This window comes from Rhea pennata, chromosome 4 (genome assembly GCF_028389875.1).
Source record: "Rhea pennata isolate bPtePen1 chromosome 4, bPtePen1.pri, whole genome shotgun sequence".
Taxonomy (NCBI): Eukaryota; Metazoa; Chordata; class Aves; order Rheiformes; family Rheidae; genus Rhea; species Rhea pennata.
Genome location: NC_084666.1, coordinates 49144638 through 49163574, shown reverse-complemented (window position 1 = coordinate 49163574; position 18937 = coordinate 49144638). Strand labels below are relative to the sequence as shown.

General features: G+C 37.8%; 1 protein-coding gene across 2 annotated transcripts in view; it reads left to right on the top strand.

Moving 5' to 3' along the window:
* Positions 1–18632, top strand: part of EDNRA (endothelin receptor type A) — a 40671-nt gene extending 22039 nt beyond the window's left edge. For both annotated transcript variants that reach the window (XM_062573886.1, XM_062573885.1), the window contains 5 exons: positions 3058–3256; positions 9477–9629; positions 11797–11930; positions 12340–12448; positions 14377–18632. In XM_062573886.1, coding sequence (XP_062429870.1) covers positions 3058–3256; positions 9477–9629; positions 11797–11930; positions 12340–12448; positions 14377–14514 — 733 coding nt within the window. In that variant the 3' untranslated portion in view covers positions 14515–18632. The remainder of the gene's footprint in view (positions 1–3057; positions 3257–9476; positions 9630–11796; positions 11931–12339; positions 12449–14376) is intronic.
* The last annotated feature ends 305 nt before the right edge of the window (positions 18633–18937 follow it).

The following is an 18937-nucleotide window of genomic DNA, read 5'->3' as shown; positions in this document are numbered from 1 at the left end:
TTACCAGTAAAATATATATAGGACTCCCTATATATATTTCCCTACTGCTGTATATACTGATCTTCTCCTGTACAAAGCAGATGTAATACAAAGAGAAAAGGTACAAAAAAATGCAAGAAAGGAAAGTCAAATTCACAATTTATAACTCATTTGTTGTTACTAAATTTATACAGGTAACACAACACAAACTTTACTCTTCTTATCTGAAAAATATTTACAGTCCATAGTTTAAAAACTGTTTAAGAATATCATTCAGTCAAGAATGATGAGATAGTACAATGTAGCTTGTGCAGCTGATAGAACTAATTGTAAAACTGCCAGTCAGTAGAAAGTAAAATTTGTACTGATTGTAAAATTGCCACAAAGTCCACTTTATACCAATCTTTGCATATCTGTGCAAAAGAGCATGTTCCTAAGTATATTCCATCCAGTAATTAAAGGCAAAATTTGATATTTGGCAAAAGACAATATGAAAGGATCACAAACATGATTCAAAAGTAAATTCTAATATCAATTAAAATGTGTGTGAAGATATTATGATCAGGGTAACTTTCTCAGTCATTTCATTATAGTTTATTCATTCATATGCTCTCAGAATTACAACTTCAATGGCCTCCTCCCCATTAGTAAAACTTTGCCTCCCTCCTTCACAACATTCTTTAAAGATAAGGATGCCTTTAGATGTTTTCATTTTTTAATCTGCAAGTCTAAAATATAATAGTTCGCTTTAGTATGTTCAAAACCTTCAGTTTATACGTATATTGATGTTAAAATGGTGTACTAAGAACCTGCCCCTAGTATACCTGTGACTACGCTGTGTATGTTACTGCTATCAATATCAAAACAAAAGATTCTAGTGTTTACTACAAGAATGATGTTATACAAGGCTCTGACACCTTCCAGTGATGTTCTGTAATAATACTTTCTGCAGTTTTCCTGATGGGCTGAAGGCCTAATTTTGCATTCATTCGCCTGCTTCCCTCTGTTTCGTTCAGAGAAGTTTGTAAGGGGAGGATGCCTTTTAATATCCCCACATTTACTGACCTCTGTAGCCCAGGTTCCTACTTCTCTTAACTAACTTTTCTCCTAATCAACAGCTCTTCATCCCTTCCATCTCAGATATCCAAAGTCCATCCTTTCCCAGTATACTCAAACCATCCCACCCCAGAGCTCTCAACTGCTCTTTTCTTTAAACCCTTGCTGGGTGAGCCCTCAAGCCCCCAGTACTTTCCTCGTCAAGTTCCTCCTCAAAACTATCTCATGCCAAAGTTCCGTATTCCTTCCAATCCTCTAACTCCTACCCTAATTCTCCAGCCTAAAGTTTCCCAATCTGAACTTCAGTTTCTCCCAGTTTCAACTTTCCTGTGCCAAAGCTCACCCAGCGCCGCAACTCAGAGCCTACATATCTGCAGATCATACGTTCCTGGTCTGCTGAGGGTACCTCCTTTTCCTACACCCTTCACCCTCCTCGTGCCTGCTGGTATTCCCTGTTGTACTCTAATTAGCCACTGTCATCAGCTAGAATTACTACCTGGCTCCTTCCTTGACAAAGTTTTAAAAATAGAGATGGCAGCTGCATACATCCAAATGTATCTGCCAGTATTCAGAGGGGCAGAAAATGAGGGCATGTCTGAAGAAGAAAAGAATACTTAACACAGCAAGGACAATGAAATGACAGCTCCTTGTAAATTCTTAATCTGTTTCAATGACCTCTTGTTCTGACATTTTTAAGGTAGGGGAACAATTTTTTTTGACTTTTTTTTCCCTCTCAGTTAAGAAGAATATTTCATCAGTGGATGCCATGATAAAGCCATGCTGCACTATAATTTCAAATGGGAAGCTGTAACCATTTTATGAAAATGAAATAAACAGTTTAGGAAATGCTGTGTCATAGATGAAAGAAATCTGTCCAGCATGTACTTCAGATTATTATAAGAACAAAAACATTGTTTATTCTTGCTCTAATTTTGAGATAGCACTGTCTTTGCTAAATTGTTGCAAATGCTAAATAACTAATTTACTGCAGTTATTCCTAGAACAGTTTACAGTCTGCTCCTGAAAATTTTATTTATGGATCAGTTTGTACTGTGTATTGCACTGCCTATCATAATTGCCTATCAGTCTCCTCCCAATAATTTTTGAACCTTTTGACCAGAAGTGGTAAAGAGGTTGAGTCTCAAGGATAAAAAAATCCCTACAAGTTCCTTGAAAATTGACAGACAAGTACAGGAGAAATGCTGTCTAAGTTCCTGTACTGGGAGAAAGGCTGCAGCCTGATAACAAAAATCCTCCACCATGGAAGGGATGGAGAAGGTTAAGGGAAAAAGAAGAAAACTGAGGAATGCTATAAATGCATGACTATGTATAAAGTTTCTTTTAGAATTCTCACCTTTTACCAGAGATTCCAGCTATGAGACACAAGAAATCAGGTTTCAATAATTTCACTTTTCACAGAGAAACTTGCTATCTAAGGGATAAAGTCATGGGGAAAATGTGTTGCTTCTGGCATGTATGGACTTAGCTGTGCACTTCAGTTTCTTATTGGAAAGGTGATGCAGAGGCTAAGACTTGAATTGGCAGCCAGACCATCCTAATTAGCACTCAGCTGTAGTTTCAAGTCAATATAAAAATGCCTTACAAACCTATTATTTTTTAACATTTAAGCAGAATAAGTAAAACAAGTGCATTTTCACGTTATGAAGAGTATTTTCAGAGTATTTTGTCATATGCAAGCTGACGACTTCACTTTGGATAGCGCTGCTGTTAATACTGATGTGGCTGAAGGAGATAAGCTATTTTAGATCTGTAGAATGGCTTCTGGGCCTGAAAGTTTTTTTCTTCTGATACATAAGTTGATCTAGTAAAGGATATTGCCTGTCCTCACAAACCTTGCCTACTTTCATCAGAAACAATTAGTGTGTGCAAAAACAAGCAATACAAGTTGAAAACAAGCTGGGATATCAGCTTTAGGATTTTATTTAATATTTTAAACTAGACGAAGAGCTCTGGATTTAAGGAAGATACTGGAGATTGGAATCTAATGCCTGTCTCTTTCAGGTACAGAGCAGTTGCCTCCTGGAGCCGTGTTCAGGGAATTGGAATCCCTATGATCACTGCTATTGAAATTTTCTCCATTTGGCTTCTGTCCTTTATATTGGCTATTCCAGAAGCAATTGGTTTTGCTGTGGTACCTTTCAGATACAAGGATGAAGGTTATGTTACCTGCATGCTCAATCCTACAAATAAATTTATGTTGGTAAGTAACATCCTTTCTTCCCTTCTTGGGCTTGGCAGTACGTATCTTAGACACTTAAAATACTGGATTATAGTGTTAAAATATGCTTTATTCATCCATTAAAATATAAAATGTATTCTAATGTACACTGCTGCAAGGAGGATCGTTCATTTACATTAGTCAATCCCTATTTTAATCCAGAGATAGCAAACGTGACTTTACAACATTTTCATTCCTTCACTAGTGAGGATTCTTAATCCAGTGGTTTACAACATAGACCTGATCAAAGTACAGTCAAGAACAGTGCCAGCGTAGCCAGAGCTTGAGGAGGTATTGTGCTTCTAGGTATAACACCTTGGAGCTTGTAACTGTCGGAAAACATGTTTTACCACGATGAGTCATCGTTGTGTATGCAGTAGCCAGCTCCTTTGGCAGAAAAAGAAAAGGGTGGGGCCATGCTCTAACATAACCTTTCCTATTCCGAATGCCATTTACAAAGTCAAGCAGAATAATTCATTTATAAGAATTCATGGCCACAAATTTGACAGACTCATATCTCTAACCTAGGAAGCTTGGTACTGCTTGACACTGTTAACTGTCATCTAGACACAGCAATACAAAATTCAGAGCAAGAGAAGTGCCTGAGCACATGCAGTACATACATACTGGCTTCTTTGGCAGGTTTCGTAGCCCTCATCCAACACTACTGCAGCCTAACAGTTGCCAATACTCACATTAGCTTGTTCAAAGCAATCAGATAGAAGTCACTACAGAGTTAATATATCTTTAGTATATAGAGGGATAGTGGTTCTGCCTGACCCTCCACTGATAAAATGGGAAAAGGTATCTTATATTTTCCTTTGTGGACTCAAATAAGGGCCAGCTACAGTTCACTCAGTAATAAAAAATGATTATTGTTCTGTTCTGTCTGACAGAAGGCAGATAATGCAAGGTCTTAACTATTGAGGGAAACTCCACATTTTTTCCTGAGCCAGAATTTTTCATGATAAAATACAAGTTTCTCTGTTTATTTTCACATGTCTGACACTTTTCCTTTTATGGGATCATAGCATAGCTCAGGCTAGAAATGGTGATGGAAAGGCCCAAACACAGCTAGAAAATTTAGAAAATAAAAGAGGGCACAACTAAGAGAGGCAGTGAAGAGATGCAGGAATTTGTGTAGCAGTATGCGCAGAAGGGCACAAGAAGGCACCTTCATTTCCCATCTGAGTAGTGCACACTTCCTCAGACATGGTCATGACACGACACAGAGCACATTGGCCTGCAGCTATTGGAGTCGCTGCATCAGCAGTGTCAGAGGCATCAACTCAGGAAGACCTTCTGCCAGCAGACGCAGCTCTACAGGTCTTACAAAGACAGGGTAGTCAGCAAGATGTGGCTCAGGTCAGGATGCCTCCAGTGGGTGCACGCAGCCGGGGAAGTGCATACAGAACATGACTAGGGAAGATCCTCTTGCACCACTCCTGGGAAACCTGCTCAATTACCTCTCTGAAATGCCTTTATACCAATGCATGCAGCATGGGGAATGAAGAGGAAGGATTAAGAGATCTGTGTGTGGTCACAGGGCCATGATCTCACTGCAATTACAGAGACATGGTGGGATAGCTCATGTGACTGGAACGCTGTCATGGATGGCTACGTGTTTTTTAGGAAGAGAAGCCACGAAGCTGAAGTGGTGGAGTTGCTCTTTATGTGAGAGACCAACTGGAATGTATTGAGCTTTGCCTAGGGGTAGATGAAGAGTGAGTTGAGAGCTTTTGGGTAAGGATTAAAGGGCAGGCTAACATAAGTGACACTGTTGTGGGTGTTTACTACATGACCTGATCAGGAAGAGGAAATCAATGAGGCCTTCTACAGACAGCTAGTAGTAATCTCACAATCACAGTCCCTGGTTCTCATGGGGGACTTCAAGCAGCCTGTTATCTGCTGGAAAGACAACACAGCTAGGCACAAACAGTCCAGGAGGCTCCTGCAGAGCATTGATGATAACTTTTTGACACAGATGGTTGAGGAGCCAACAAGCAGACCTTGCTGGACCTTGTACTAACAAAGAAAAAAGGACTGGTTGGAGATGTGAAGGTTGGAGGCAGTCTTGGCTGCAGTGACCATGAGAGATTGTGGAGTTCAGGATCCTGGAAGGTGGAAGTAAGGAATAAGTAGGATCACAACCCTGGACATCAAGAGAGCAAACTTTGGTTTCTTCAGGGAACTACTTGGAGGAATCCCATGGATTATGGCTCTAGAAGGAAGGTGGGTCCAAGAGAGCTGGTTAATATTCAAGGATCACTTCCTCCAAGCTCAAGATTGGTGCATTCCTGTGAGTAAGCAGTCAAGCAAAGTGGGCAGGAGGCCTGCATGGATGAGCAAGGAGTTCCTGGCAAAACTCAAACTGAAGAGGGAAGTATACAGTATGTGGAAAAAGGGACAGGCAATGTGGGAGGAATATAGAAACACTGTCAGAGTATGCAGGGATGCGATGAGGAAGGGTAAGGCCCATTTGGAATTAAATCTGGCAAAGGATTCTTCAGATACATCAGCAGTAAAAGGAAAACTAGGGAAAATATTGGCCCTCTGCTGAATGGGGTGGGTGCCCTGGTAACAAAGGATACAGAGAAGGCAGAGTTCAGTCTTTACTGTTAAGGGCAGCCCTCAGGAATCCCAGAAACCTGGAGACAAGAGAAAAAAGTCCAGAGAAAGCAAGACTTTTCCTTGGTTGAGGAGGATCAGGTTAGAGATCATTCAGGCAAACCTGACACCCACAAATCCATGGGCTCCGATGGGAGGCACCCACGAGTGCTGAGGGAGTTGGCAGATGTTATTGCTAGGCCACTCTCCCTCATCTTTGAAAGGTCATGGAGAAGTGGAGAGGTGCCTGAGGACTAGAAGAAAGCCAATGTGATCCTCCCCTTCTACTCAGCTCTGGTGAGGCCACATCTGGAGTACTGTGTCCAGTTCTGGGCTCCCTAGTACAATAGAGACATGGAGCTACTGGAGAAAGTTCAGCCTAGGGCTACAAACATGATTAGAGGACTGCAGCAACTCTCCTATGAGGAAAGGCAGCAAGAGCTGGGCTTGTTTAACCTGGAGAAGAGAAGACTGAGAGGAGATCTTATCAACGTCTACAACCCTTAAGGGAGGGTGTCAAGAGCAGGGGGCCAGACTCTTTTCAGTGGTGTCCAGCAACAGGACAAGAAGCAACAAGCACAAACTGAAACACAGGAAGTTTCACCTGAATATAAGGAAAAACTTCTTTACTGTAAGAGTGACAGAGCACTGGAACAGTTTGCCCAGAGAGGCTGTGGAGTCTCCTTTTCTGGAAATATTCAAAACTCGCAATCCTGTGCAACATGCTCTAGGTGACCCTGCTTGAGCAGGGGGGTTGGACTGGATGATCTTCAGAGGTTCCTTCCAACCTCAACCATCCTGTGATTCTGTATGTTTGATGGTTTTCAGTGAAAGATCCCCATCTTCCATGCAGTTACACAGGCTGCAGGGATGGCAGAGACAGCAAGAGACAAAAGCAAGAGAAAACAAGCCATTCCCTGGTGGAAATAAATCATGTAGGTGAAGAGGGAGTAGAGTTGCATAGGACTTACAATATCTTTTTTTCTAAAGTCTACAGATTCTATGGCTGTAGATATTTTAGTTACAAGAATGTAATTTATGAAGTGGATACTGCAGCAAATCTAGGCTTTTCACCTTTGTAATGGCTGTTTATTTCCACAAATGTGCCTGGACAATCTTCACTTCTTCTCTCCCTAAGAAAAAGTATGTTTTTGTCCTCACTATTCTCAAAAACATTACAGTTCAAGTCTTTTGTGGGCATGTTAACTTTAATGATTATTGTTCTGTTCTTAACTCAGTAAGTAGACTAGCTTGTTTTGTTGTTGTTGTTGTTGTTTCTTAACAGTAATTAGTATCTTTGGAATGCTTAGCACAATTCAAAAGCTCCAAATCCCACCAAATCCAAGTTGATTTTCCAGAAAACAAATCAATATTTACTTTCAAGCTAAGAATTAAGTGTTGGAAGCCTCAGTCAAAATAGATAGTGTTTCAATGAGTTGTAAGCAAGTAAAAACATGATATTGAAATTGAAATACTGTTTTAACTTAAGTATAGTATTTACTACCACAACCATCACAATAAACAATCATTAAACTTTGGGAAAGAATTAAGATTAATTTTTGTTTTTAATAGGAGCCTGATTCATGTTTAAAGCAATCCTTGAAAGACTTGAAAAATTCATGCTTGACCATGATTCCCAAGAGGCTGAGTGCACAAGGAAACTTGTTTAAATGCACATTTCCTGTAGAAAACTAGTTCCATGTGGACTTTCAAGACAAACAAAAGAATGTCTATTTCTCTTAAATCAACCAAATTTTGTGCTTTGATGTAGACTTTGTGAAGCTCAGATTTCATAATTAATCATTTGCAGATATTTTCATGTAGGTTTTATTACTTCACAAAACCAGGTCTTTGTACGGAATTAAAGCGTTGCTCAGGGTTGGTACACAGGACAGGGTGTGTGTGTTCTTTGTGACTGACATGCAATACTCACAAAAGCTGTTAGTCTATCAGTACAGAAAGTTTGCCCTGTAAATACGGCATGGATTCACACAGTACACATTCTGCTATGCTGCCCGGCCAATGTGCTTCTAGTCTGACCTGAAGAAATTTGTCACCAAGAAAAATAATTGTCTTCATGTATTTGCAGTCCTTTTCTCTGCAGAAGGAGTGCTAATTAGATTTCCCCTCAATACAGACTCTTAAAATATGAAGCATGCTGTTTTCTGGTTTTCTGCTGGCAGAAGCTGAGTTCCCAGGGGGGAAATTCTGCCCCCAAGGGGAGTGCAACTATGCAGTGGCTCGCAGCCCCTCCTTTCCCAGGGATGAGGCTAATGAGGAGGATAAAACAGCCTAATCAACGCAGTTCAAAATGTCCTGTGAGGTGGGGTTGTGGCCTAGATACCAGTAGTGTACACTAAATTACAAACTCTAAGCAACTTACTCTGTCTGTTGGAGTGAGACGATAAAAATTGAAGCATTTCCCTTCTCTCAATAACTCAACTTTCTGATGTAACTAAAGCAAATTAAGAAATATTAGATACTAGTCTATTACATTATGTCCATTTTCATCTTTCAAAGTTTAGCACTATTCAGTTTTAAATGTAAACAAGATGTCAGATGTTTTTCAAATGGGATTCATATAATCCTCAGTTATTAACATTTTGACATTTAGTGTGGGAACTGTGATGTTACAAGAGCACATCCACTAGGAATAAACAAGCTAAGGGAAAGATTATGAGAAAGAAGATTCCCTTTTGCACACATCCATCTCAGTGACTAATAATGTAGAGGCAGGAAGTATTTAAAATGTTATACTTCAATGCAGATTCGGCTGAGCATAAAAGTTAAATACAGTATTTTCTCAAGTCTGCAAATATAATTATCTGCAGAAAATTACAATTTTAAATGTTTTGTCAAATGTAGTATTCCCATAATCCAGAAAACCTCAAGCCACAGTTAAGAGTTAAAATTACTCAGCTAAGTAATGCTACACCACTATCACTTCCCTCTGTGCCTGGTCACAAAAGTCAAATGGTATAAATGACAGGCAAAGAGTTAAAAGTAACGATACCACTGGAAGCCACCAGTCCTAAGTTTTGCATATAATAGACAAATACTTATGAAGTGGCCTCTATCTGGCCAGTACATAAGCAAACCAACTAGCAATCTTTTCACTGATAACAAAAGATGATTAAGCTTACAAGACATTTTGAACCTTCCTTTTATGGAATCAGGACAGGAGCCATAGAGGTAAAAGGCATTTCCTGAGGCTTTTAGCGAGATTTGTTATCGCAAACTGACACTTGCTACATTTTGGCATGTCATTTTTTGTGAAAACTGAGCTCCAGTTTTCATGAATGGGAGTACATGTCCAGAAAACAAGAAATTAATTCTAACTCAAAACAGATTGTAGCAAAGGTACAGATGGGCTATCAGTAAGGTAAACTGAATGTTTACACTGCCACAATTCCCATTTTGATGTTGGTCCAAAATAGATCAGGACAATAAGAAAGCTGACGTAGTTCAGTACAGTTTACCAGCAGACTTGGACTTATAAGAACTGTAGCAACTGTCACACTTCCCATTACATTTCTGTGGTACTTTCTGTTGCATTTTAAGAAAATATCTTCTCTTTTCTTTCCCTTCTCTGCAGTTTTACAAAGATGCAAAGGATTGGTGGCTGTTTGGTTTCTATTTCTGCATGCCTCTGGCATGTACTGCTATCTTTTACACACTAATGACTTGTGAAATGTTAAACAGAAGGAACAGTAATTTGAGAATCGCTCTCAGTGAACATCTTAAGCAGGTAAATATTAAGAATGCCAGTCTTTGAAAATACTGTTCTTCTATCTTTGGGTTAGCTCAGAAATGTTTTAAAGTGCATCTGAATACAGTAAGTTAGAGAAAGTGATGATATAGGTTATTTACAACCTTAAGATACTCAGTCAAACCCAGAACATAAGAGATCATAATATAAGGAGATATTGAAGAGAACATGCTCTGGAAGCTCACCAGAGTTTTTTTCTTTTCTTAAGTGTGATAGTTCTGCTCTCCTGCTCTTTAACCTTAAATCATTCAGTTACAAAGATTTTCCAAAAAATTGTATCTTGATTTTTTATTCATAAAGATACAGCTCCATGAGCCCTCCCTATTTTTGGCATATTTTAATGCACAATTTTGTGTCCTATAAAAAGCAATTGTAAAGTAACCTGGTTTTAGATTAGGCTGGATTTTTCAGGCTTGTTTCACAGTACCACTACTGTAGCAGTACTGGCTATTGAACAGAACAATAGGAGACTTTGACAAACAAGTAATCGTAAAGTCACTCACAAAACTGTCAAATCTCACTTTCGTGTTTTTGCAGTGCTTTCTGATGCTCCATTCCTAGTTGAAATTTTAAAACTAATCTGTAGTTTTTTTCCTGCAATCAGTCAGACAATAGGATGCAATATTAACTTCAGCCCATCAAATCCTACTCTTCGATTTAGAAATGGCAATCCCTAAAACAGTCCCCTCTGCATCTCAGTGAGTTCTCCAAGGGGTTCTCCCTCTGCTGATTCATTCCAGATTGGGCAGACCAGAAGATCCTCCCGTGGTACCGATCCTCCACTTCCTTCCCTCAACAGGCCCCAGGGCCTGCAACACAGTCTCTCCTAGGGCCCCACATAATCTGCTCTACCCGTTAGGACTAGAATGGTATGTACAGGGCAACCTTCCCTCCCTCTTTCCCCATCATGAAGTGCAGGGCCCAGCATGTTACTTGGACTGGTTACTGGAGGATGGATTTATGCCACAATTTACAAATGTAAAGTGTCTTTTCAACTATCAGTCTTTGCTCTTCATCCCTTTCTCCTTCCTCCCTACAGCCTTGTCCACATTAATGTCTAGCTATGACTGTTTCATATTTTGATGAAAACTGCTATTATAAGAAAGAAGAAAAAATAATAATCTTATTCAAAGATAAACAAGACTTAATCTAATCAAACATTTGACTTTAAAATTGTTAACAATAGAGCCTTGCAATGCTTATTATTGTTACATTACAGTGGCAGTTCAAGAAGTGGTATTCTCATCCCTACATATGGCTCTCTTCATCAAATACATGCCAACCAAACACCACCTATATGCATTGCCAAAAATCCAATAAAACATCTGTAAATCTCTAGAGCCACATAAAATATCTGTCAAATTTAAATTATTTCCTAACAAAGTGTTATGTGACTAAGCTGTAATACAGAGGTTTCTAAAATTTTGTTTGTAGAGGGAATATTTGTTCAGGAACATTAAGATCACATATCAAGCACACATAGCAAAATTAATACACTGTGCAACTCTTTCCTGTTCAGTATTCCTTTACATGACATGGTGCATACATACTAAATATAAAATAGTACATCACAGAGAATTTGATATCCTGACTAGGTACACAGTTGAATGAAATTTTATTGCCAATTCATTTAGGTGCCTTGGGCTCACATATTGCCCCAGATCAAGGGTTAGGTGAAAGTGGTTTATCAGTTCAATGTGATACCTGTTTCCCTAATACATGAAAAAGTCTTTTGCAGGATATGTACGCTCCTGAAGATAAAGGTTTATCCAAAGGATTGCCAGAATAGTAATCAAGTTCAGAGTAATAAGAATAGCTGAGAAAGTAGCCAGGTTCAGGGAAGTCCAGCAATGGATTTTCTTTGGGTGACAGCTCCAGTATCCTGACAATCACCCATGTGCTCTAGTTGCTATAGTCTAAGTGATCAGTAGGCTCTGTTGAGGATGGCCAGATTTCAAGAACTAGCTCGATGTATTGGTTCCATAAAAAAAGGTTTCACAGGCAGCAGGTAGCCTGGAAGCTGTGCTTTGGGAATCCCTGCATGCTTATCAAGATTACTTACTTTGCTGACAACATCACTCTGCTATAGACACCTACCTATATGAATTAGGCCATGAGTAATAATTTTCTTTACTTCTTTTTCTAGCGTCGAGAAGTTGCAAAAACAGTTTTCTGTTTAGTAGTGATTTTTGCTCTTTGCTGGTTTCCTCTCCATCTGAGCCGAATTTTGAAGAAAATGGTATACAATGAAAGAGACCCTGGCAGATGTGAACTGCTTAGGTATCCTATTTTCTTATATCAATCAAGTATTCTTATTGAAAAAATATAGTGCAGCACACTTGGAGATTATGTAAGAAATGTCACTGTGCATGCAACTGTGATGTTAGAAGAACTGACTCTTATTTTATGATTTTTCTATTACATCCTTCTATTTTTAGGCGTTTCAGCTGTAATGGTGTACAAAAGTTAAAATAAATGTTGTCTATTGCCATTGCAATCATTTCCATCCTGCTTTTGTGAACTTCTGTGACACAGGTTATTCCAGATATGATGTGGTAAAAGATTAGATTGAGGAAGCTAGTTGACAGAGAATTACTTTCTATGACAGAAGAGACTGCAACCACAAATAGCAGTTGCTTTCACAGTATATGAAGAGTTTAAATGTTTTATTTTTTCTTTTGTTGCTTAGTTTCTTGCTGCCACTGGATTATATCAGCATCAACCTGGCAACCATGAACTCTTGTATAAACCCAATAGCTCTCTATTTTGTGAGCAAGAAGTTTAAAAACTGTTTTCAGGTAAGATATTGTTGATGAGATTTTATGTCCAGTTGATGAACTGCATTAAATCATTTAGTTGCTATCTATTTTCCTCAGTTGTGAGGAGAGGCATGCAAAGGAATGAAGGATTATAAATCATCTACTTTACCAGCTAGCAGGTCACATAGCACACATACCAAACTGAGAGCTGAAACTATCCTCATTATCTGAAACGCTAAGCCAGTAAATAAGTCTGACATAGTCCTCATATGTAAATAATCACTGAGATACTCATGCTCTTGTTAAGTACTATTTATCTGCATGCGGCATGTACATGAAGCAGAATTTGGCTGATAACGTATTTCCCATTCAGGGTGAGGACAAAGAACATGCACAGAAGATACCAAACCTGCCTGCAGTTAAACAATCACATTCTAACTAAAATTTTCAGGCTTGGACACCTAAGTTAGGCACCTGAGTTGACTCTGACAATTAAATAAGCATTCTTTTACTTACATTCTTCTAGTTCCAGCACACAAAAATATATTTCAAAGCTAAAATAATTTCCTTATCAGACTGTCTTTGCAAGTCCTCATTCACCTAATAAAGACAATACAGAAAGAAAGAAAATGAGAGCAAAGAGTGGAGAAGAAAGTGGTGAAATGGAAGACTGAAGTACCTTTATCTGCAAAGAAAAAAAATGTACTAATAAACTTTCAGGCTACGAATAGGTGACGTGAGCTATTGAAAAAAATATAATAAATGATTAAAATAGAGAATGCTTGTTTTTCTGTAGCCCACTCAGACTTACAAACTATTTTAAGGGATTATTTCTACATGAGAAATAAGAAGTCAGTTTTGCCATCTGTTAGACATTGATTTTGACAGTCCCGTACTTCAGTGGGAAACTGTGAAGATACTATGCCTGGACTTGTCCTCAAGGGAGAAGTAACAGTGGGTACTACAAGACTGCTCCTCATATCAGTAACTCTTTCTTTCCATTTGCCCTTTCAAATGAAATTGCCATCCAACAACTCTAAATAATTTTCAGCTATTATTTAATCCTTCCTCAATTTGCACTATAACTACTCCTTTCCCTTCTAGTATCAATGTGATCAATTCAGGCAATCTTCCCATTTCATAATTGAGTTTCTCACCCTACCTCTGTATTAACCTAATTATTTTATATTTCTACCTACAGATATGCAGTACATATAATTTAAGTCTGCCATACCTCTCTGCAACATCCCCTTCTCATTGAGTTCAGAGAAATCATTGGTCAACTGCTGTTACAGTCTTTTCTCCTCTGAGACAGTAACTCTCTTTCCACTAAATAAGGTGGGGAGATCTCACTTACATAGAGTTCAGCATTGGTTTCTGTAAAGGGAGGGGAGGATAGGCAAAGAATTCTTTCTGAAAAGAGGTGATGATTGAACATCCCTGGATGGGATCCCAGGACCTGAAAGCATGATCCTAACTGCCTTTCTATTCTTAGCTATGAAAAAAGGATGCACCTCAATATATTCATCATCTCTTTTCCTAAATAATCTTGTCTTCCTCCAAAATGTTGGAAGGGACCTAAATCACTTGCTGGGAAATTTTCATTTCCCCTCCTACTTGCTAAGAAGCTACTACTGATCTCTAGGTCCTCAGCACAGTGAGAGAGAGGACCTTCCCCCGTTCTTACAATCTATGTGGAGTTCTGTTAGTTCCCAACCTGTTTACCTTAGTCACACAAATTTCCCTTTTGATGCTGCAAAAGTTCTTAAATAAAAACAGGCCTAATTTGCTGCTTTTGTGATTGTTAATCATATGACTTGTTTACATTTTATGATAAAATATTTCCTTGTATGTGTGTCTCTCTCTATTCACCTAATCTGTTCACTCCTGAACAAAGGATACAGTTGGCAAGCTACACAGAGTTGGTAGATTCATGTTAACTAAATTTTTCTTTCATTAATTTCCAGTCATGTCTTTGCTGTTGCTGCTCCCAATCTAAAAGTCTAGTGACCTCAGTGCCCATGAATGGAACAAGCATTCAGTGGAAAAATCAAGAACTAAATCATAACACAGATCGCAGCAGCCATAAAGACAGCATAAACTGAAATTTAAGGACTCTGGCACCACTTCAGAATCAAACAAGAAAAAAAAAGTCACAACAAAGCTATTTCAACAGGAAGCCCAGTGAGTGCTCCATGCAACATAATCAATTCAGAAGTGTGCACCCTTGTATATAATTCCAGAGATACTAAGTAGGTTGACTATAATGTCTGTGTTCTGTGAACTGAAATCCTCTGGATGGTAATTCTGTCTCTGAAAAATATATTGATGTGTTTATAAAACCAAAAAACTGACTTGAACCACACATGTGGTTTGCTCTTCTGAACCAAGCAGGAACTGTCTTGTATCTCTGACTGGCACACTTCATCCTTTTTACCTATTGTCACCTAGAATTAATCACCATGGAATTTTTCAGAAGATATCAAAATGGAATCTGTGACTGTATACTTTATCTCTGCCCATTTGTCTTTTAACTTTTATTTGTGGTGGATATATTGCATAACCAGTATGTTTTGCATGTTGTTGGTGGGTTTTCTTTCAAGTTTAGGTTTGAAAATGTGTCGGTTCACATCAGTATTTTATTTACTTATGTTACGAGTCAGGACATTAGCTGGGCAGTTCACATCTGTAGCACTTAAATACTCAAAAATAGGAAAAGATCATTTAAAATAGCACCAACATTTGGCACTTAAACACAGATTAATACAAAAAAACAAGGTATTAATAACAGTACTACACTGTGTTATTTATTTGAATGCTCTCTACAAAGTAAACATATTCTGTACCAGCAAAGAGAATGAAAAATGTCCATAGAGGAGCATCCCATGTGTTTCTAATCAACTGCCATGTTAATTCTTAAACTACACGAATCTATTAATCTATCTAGATAATAGCTGCTTTAAATATAAATTGAAATGAGGATCAACGGAATATAGTGAAACATTATTAAAGCAGTCCAAAGAGTTTTAAGAATATGATTACTATCATAGTAACTATGCACAACACTATTTAAAAGGACAGAAGGTTATACTGAATATAAAACTATGGAAGTCCATAACAGTTATACGTGCATAAGGACATTTTGTACCTTATGTTTGCAGAGTTTTTTGCCTTACTCTCACAAAATTTAATTATTTTAATAGGGCTTTTATAGTTTACTAGAATTATTAACCATACAAATGCTATTAATAATATATAGAAATATTGCTTTCATACATGTAAACAGGTGATCTATTTTTCATTTCCATTCATTATGGTTACATGGCAAGAGATTCAGTTTTTGGCTACAAAAAATTGTAATAGGTAGCCTTTTATTAAATAATGGAATTAAATAGTGTGGTATCATGTATAAAGTGCCTCCTACATAAACCTGCTAGGAGATTTATAGCATCTGTTGTGCAAGGTTGAGAAGCTGTAACTAAAACTCCATGAGTTTTTAAACATCCAGTTACATTTCAAGTGAAAGACATAATTCTGAATTTTTTTTTACAAAGTCAAAATATTAGTGCCTACAGTGACTTCTGCTGCACAAGTTTTCCAAATGTTTACATACACACAAATATTCTAACATACATTAAAAAAAAATTCTTTAGTTTATATATTTTTGTGTGCTTTTGTCTCTATGGTATATATGCATGTATAAATACATACATATTTATGATAACATGTTATAAGCCTAAATACAGTCTTTTGATAGTGCTCTGTAGTAGTGCCCAAGAGCAAGCTGTTGAATGAGACTTGGCTAAATTTTATTCAAAGCTTTTCATCCTCAACTTGTATCAAAAATTACAGCAAATGAGTAACAATGCTTTCCTCTGAAAAGGATGGTTTAATGGGTCTCTTTATAGTCTGACACCCTTACTGCCGCTGTGACAGAATGTGTTGAGTGGATGATAAAGGTAAACAGAAAAAACATATGAGGAATGAATTTAAGTGGTAAATTGCCAGTTCATTATTTCAATGCAAGAAAAAAAAAGAAAAAAAGAAAGAAAGAAAGAAAAAAAAACTTTGTGGTCTTTCCCCACCTCTGGCTATCTAACTATCTGACAGTTAGATGGACCAAAAATTCATCTCATACCAACAGATCAAGTATGTAGTGGTTCAAAGACAATCTTTTCTACCTGTCTGTATAGGGCAGTGAGCAGTAGAGGCAATCCAGGCCACAGATAACCTTAGGCTTCTTTACTGCTACAAAAAGAGGACCTACCTGCAAAAGTTCAGCTCTTACCTACTTGTGAAATAGGCCATCTTTAGGCTCTACTAGCACTGACAATAACCACAAGTCATAAAAAGCTAACAGCTTTCCTTCCAACATTAAGACTTTGAACATCTGTTGTTTTTAACCCAGTAGCTGGCTCTGTTGGATGGCAAGGGAAGTACACATACACATGCACACACAAAGCAGACTTTAAGCCAGTTCAGCTGGCTTAAATATGGAAAAAATATGTTCTTTCTCCCTACAGGCTGACTGACCTCAGTGACAGCATTATAAAATACACAATTGGTATCCTTTGACTAAAGAAAAAAAAAAAAGGAGCAAAGCATCTAATAGATGCGAGTTTTTTTTTTTTTTTCTTTTAGAAAACTTTAAAAAGTTCTTTTAGAAGCTTGGTTCTAAGAATCGAAGCATACAAAAGCTAATTAGTGATCCTCATCCCATCCCCTCCAGCCAGTGGAAGGACAGAGCAAGCCTAATCAGCAATGAGGAGGAGGTCTCAAACTTTGTTTTGCATTGTCATGGGGGCTGCTGCTCCCACAAGCTAATCATAAAGAGAAAGGCTGTTACACAGTGACAGCTCTGGTGAGCAGGAACTGATGTTTCAGTAAAACTTATTAAAGTACATACTTATTTAATTCTCCTCTACTATTGCCTCTTGCATTGGCTATGGTAAATATTGTTCCTAGTATTGTAATTCTTCTCAATTTTGAAAGACTTACCTTTCCAAAAGAACCAACAAAACCCTTCCATGACTCTGAAATTCAACTACCATATTTAATTTTAGCCTTTTCTTTTTCTGCCAATTTCTACAAAAGGTGCTCTGACATTTATTTTTGTGCATCAGAAGCAATGTAGGTTTACTTGGGATTTTGCTCTGCTGCTTTCTCAACAGAAACCCAGAGAAGCACAGCAGCTGCTTTCTCTTTCACATCAGAATAGCTTTCCACAATAAGTATCCTTCCTTATGCCTCCCTTTTTATAGATGCTTTAATGTCTCCTGTTTGTTTTCCTCTCAGCTGAGAGGGAAAAGTCTAGCCTTTTCTTCAGTTGACAGGATCTCTGCTACTCCTAAGTTTCTTCAGTATGGAATCTTAGAAGATCCATCTCTCAGTCCCCAATCAGTAACCTTGACTTCATGCCTGTATTTACATTTAACACCTTTAATGCCTCTTTCATATTAATACTTTTTTTCCTACTCCTGCTTAATATTGTGTCCTTTGCATTTAAAAGCTTCTGGCTCAGAATTATTTTGCTGGGCAAGAGAAGTATTTACCAAGTTTTCAGTATGCTTCTTCATTTTAATGTTCTTTTCTTATTCTTCACTTGTTCAGATTCATTTGTTAGACTTCATTAACATCTGTTTGTCATAATTAAAATGCATTTAGCTATCACAATCCTCTCTTCTGTGGCCTTCACAATTCTCAACTTTTTTCAGGCCAGTCAAGTAAAATGTCATTGACTGTTTTGTATACAGTCATACATCTCGACTGCAAACACTTTCCAGTCATTGCTTCCATTTTAAATCCAGTTACTATCCTTGTTTTTAATTTGTACTTATTCAAACCATCTCATTAAACATTTCCTCTTTTGTTTATTTTATCTTGATTTGATCCAGTATACATAGGCTCTTATCATATTTATGTTTATATGTATTTATTTACATATGGAACTCTTCATGCTTCAGATTTGACCTAACTAGCTCCTTCGGTCTGGGAAATAAAAAAGTGCCTGCCTATGCTGTAATCCGTCATAAATCTTACCTGTAAACTCTTAGCTTGGTTCCTTGAAATGAGGCTTATGCAACCCTCAAGTCTGCATATGTTTATATTTGCTTTTAAGACAGCCAGTTTCAGGTGTGTGCCTGCCTGTTCCTCAATCTCTCAAAAATAACTATTGAACTCCTAATCAATTTCCAATAAATTTTATAGACTAGAGTTCTCATCATTATGAAGTCGCAGTGAGTTTCATGAAAATTGGTGGATGGATAGAAGAACAAGATCCTACTGGTGCTCCACAAAGAAATTTGCTGAAATTGATTTTATATGTAGTCAACAAACTCACATGATAGAGAAAAGTTATGAACTTCATAGGCGTAGGAAAGGCTTTGATCAGAGGCTGTTACTTTTAAGACGTCTGAGAATCAAACCACAACACACAAATTCTTGGAAACCAGTATTCATAAGTTCCATTGCTTGTGGAATTACTTGCTTTTTTGCTGTTTCTCTCTCATCATTTACATACTTACCACA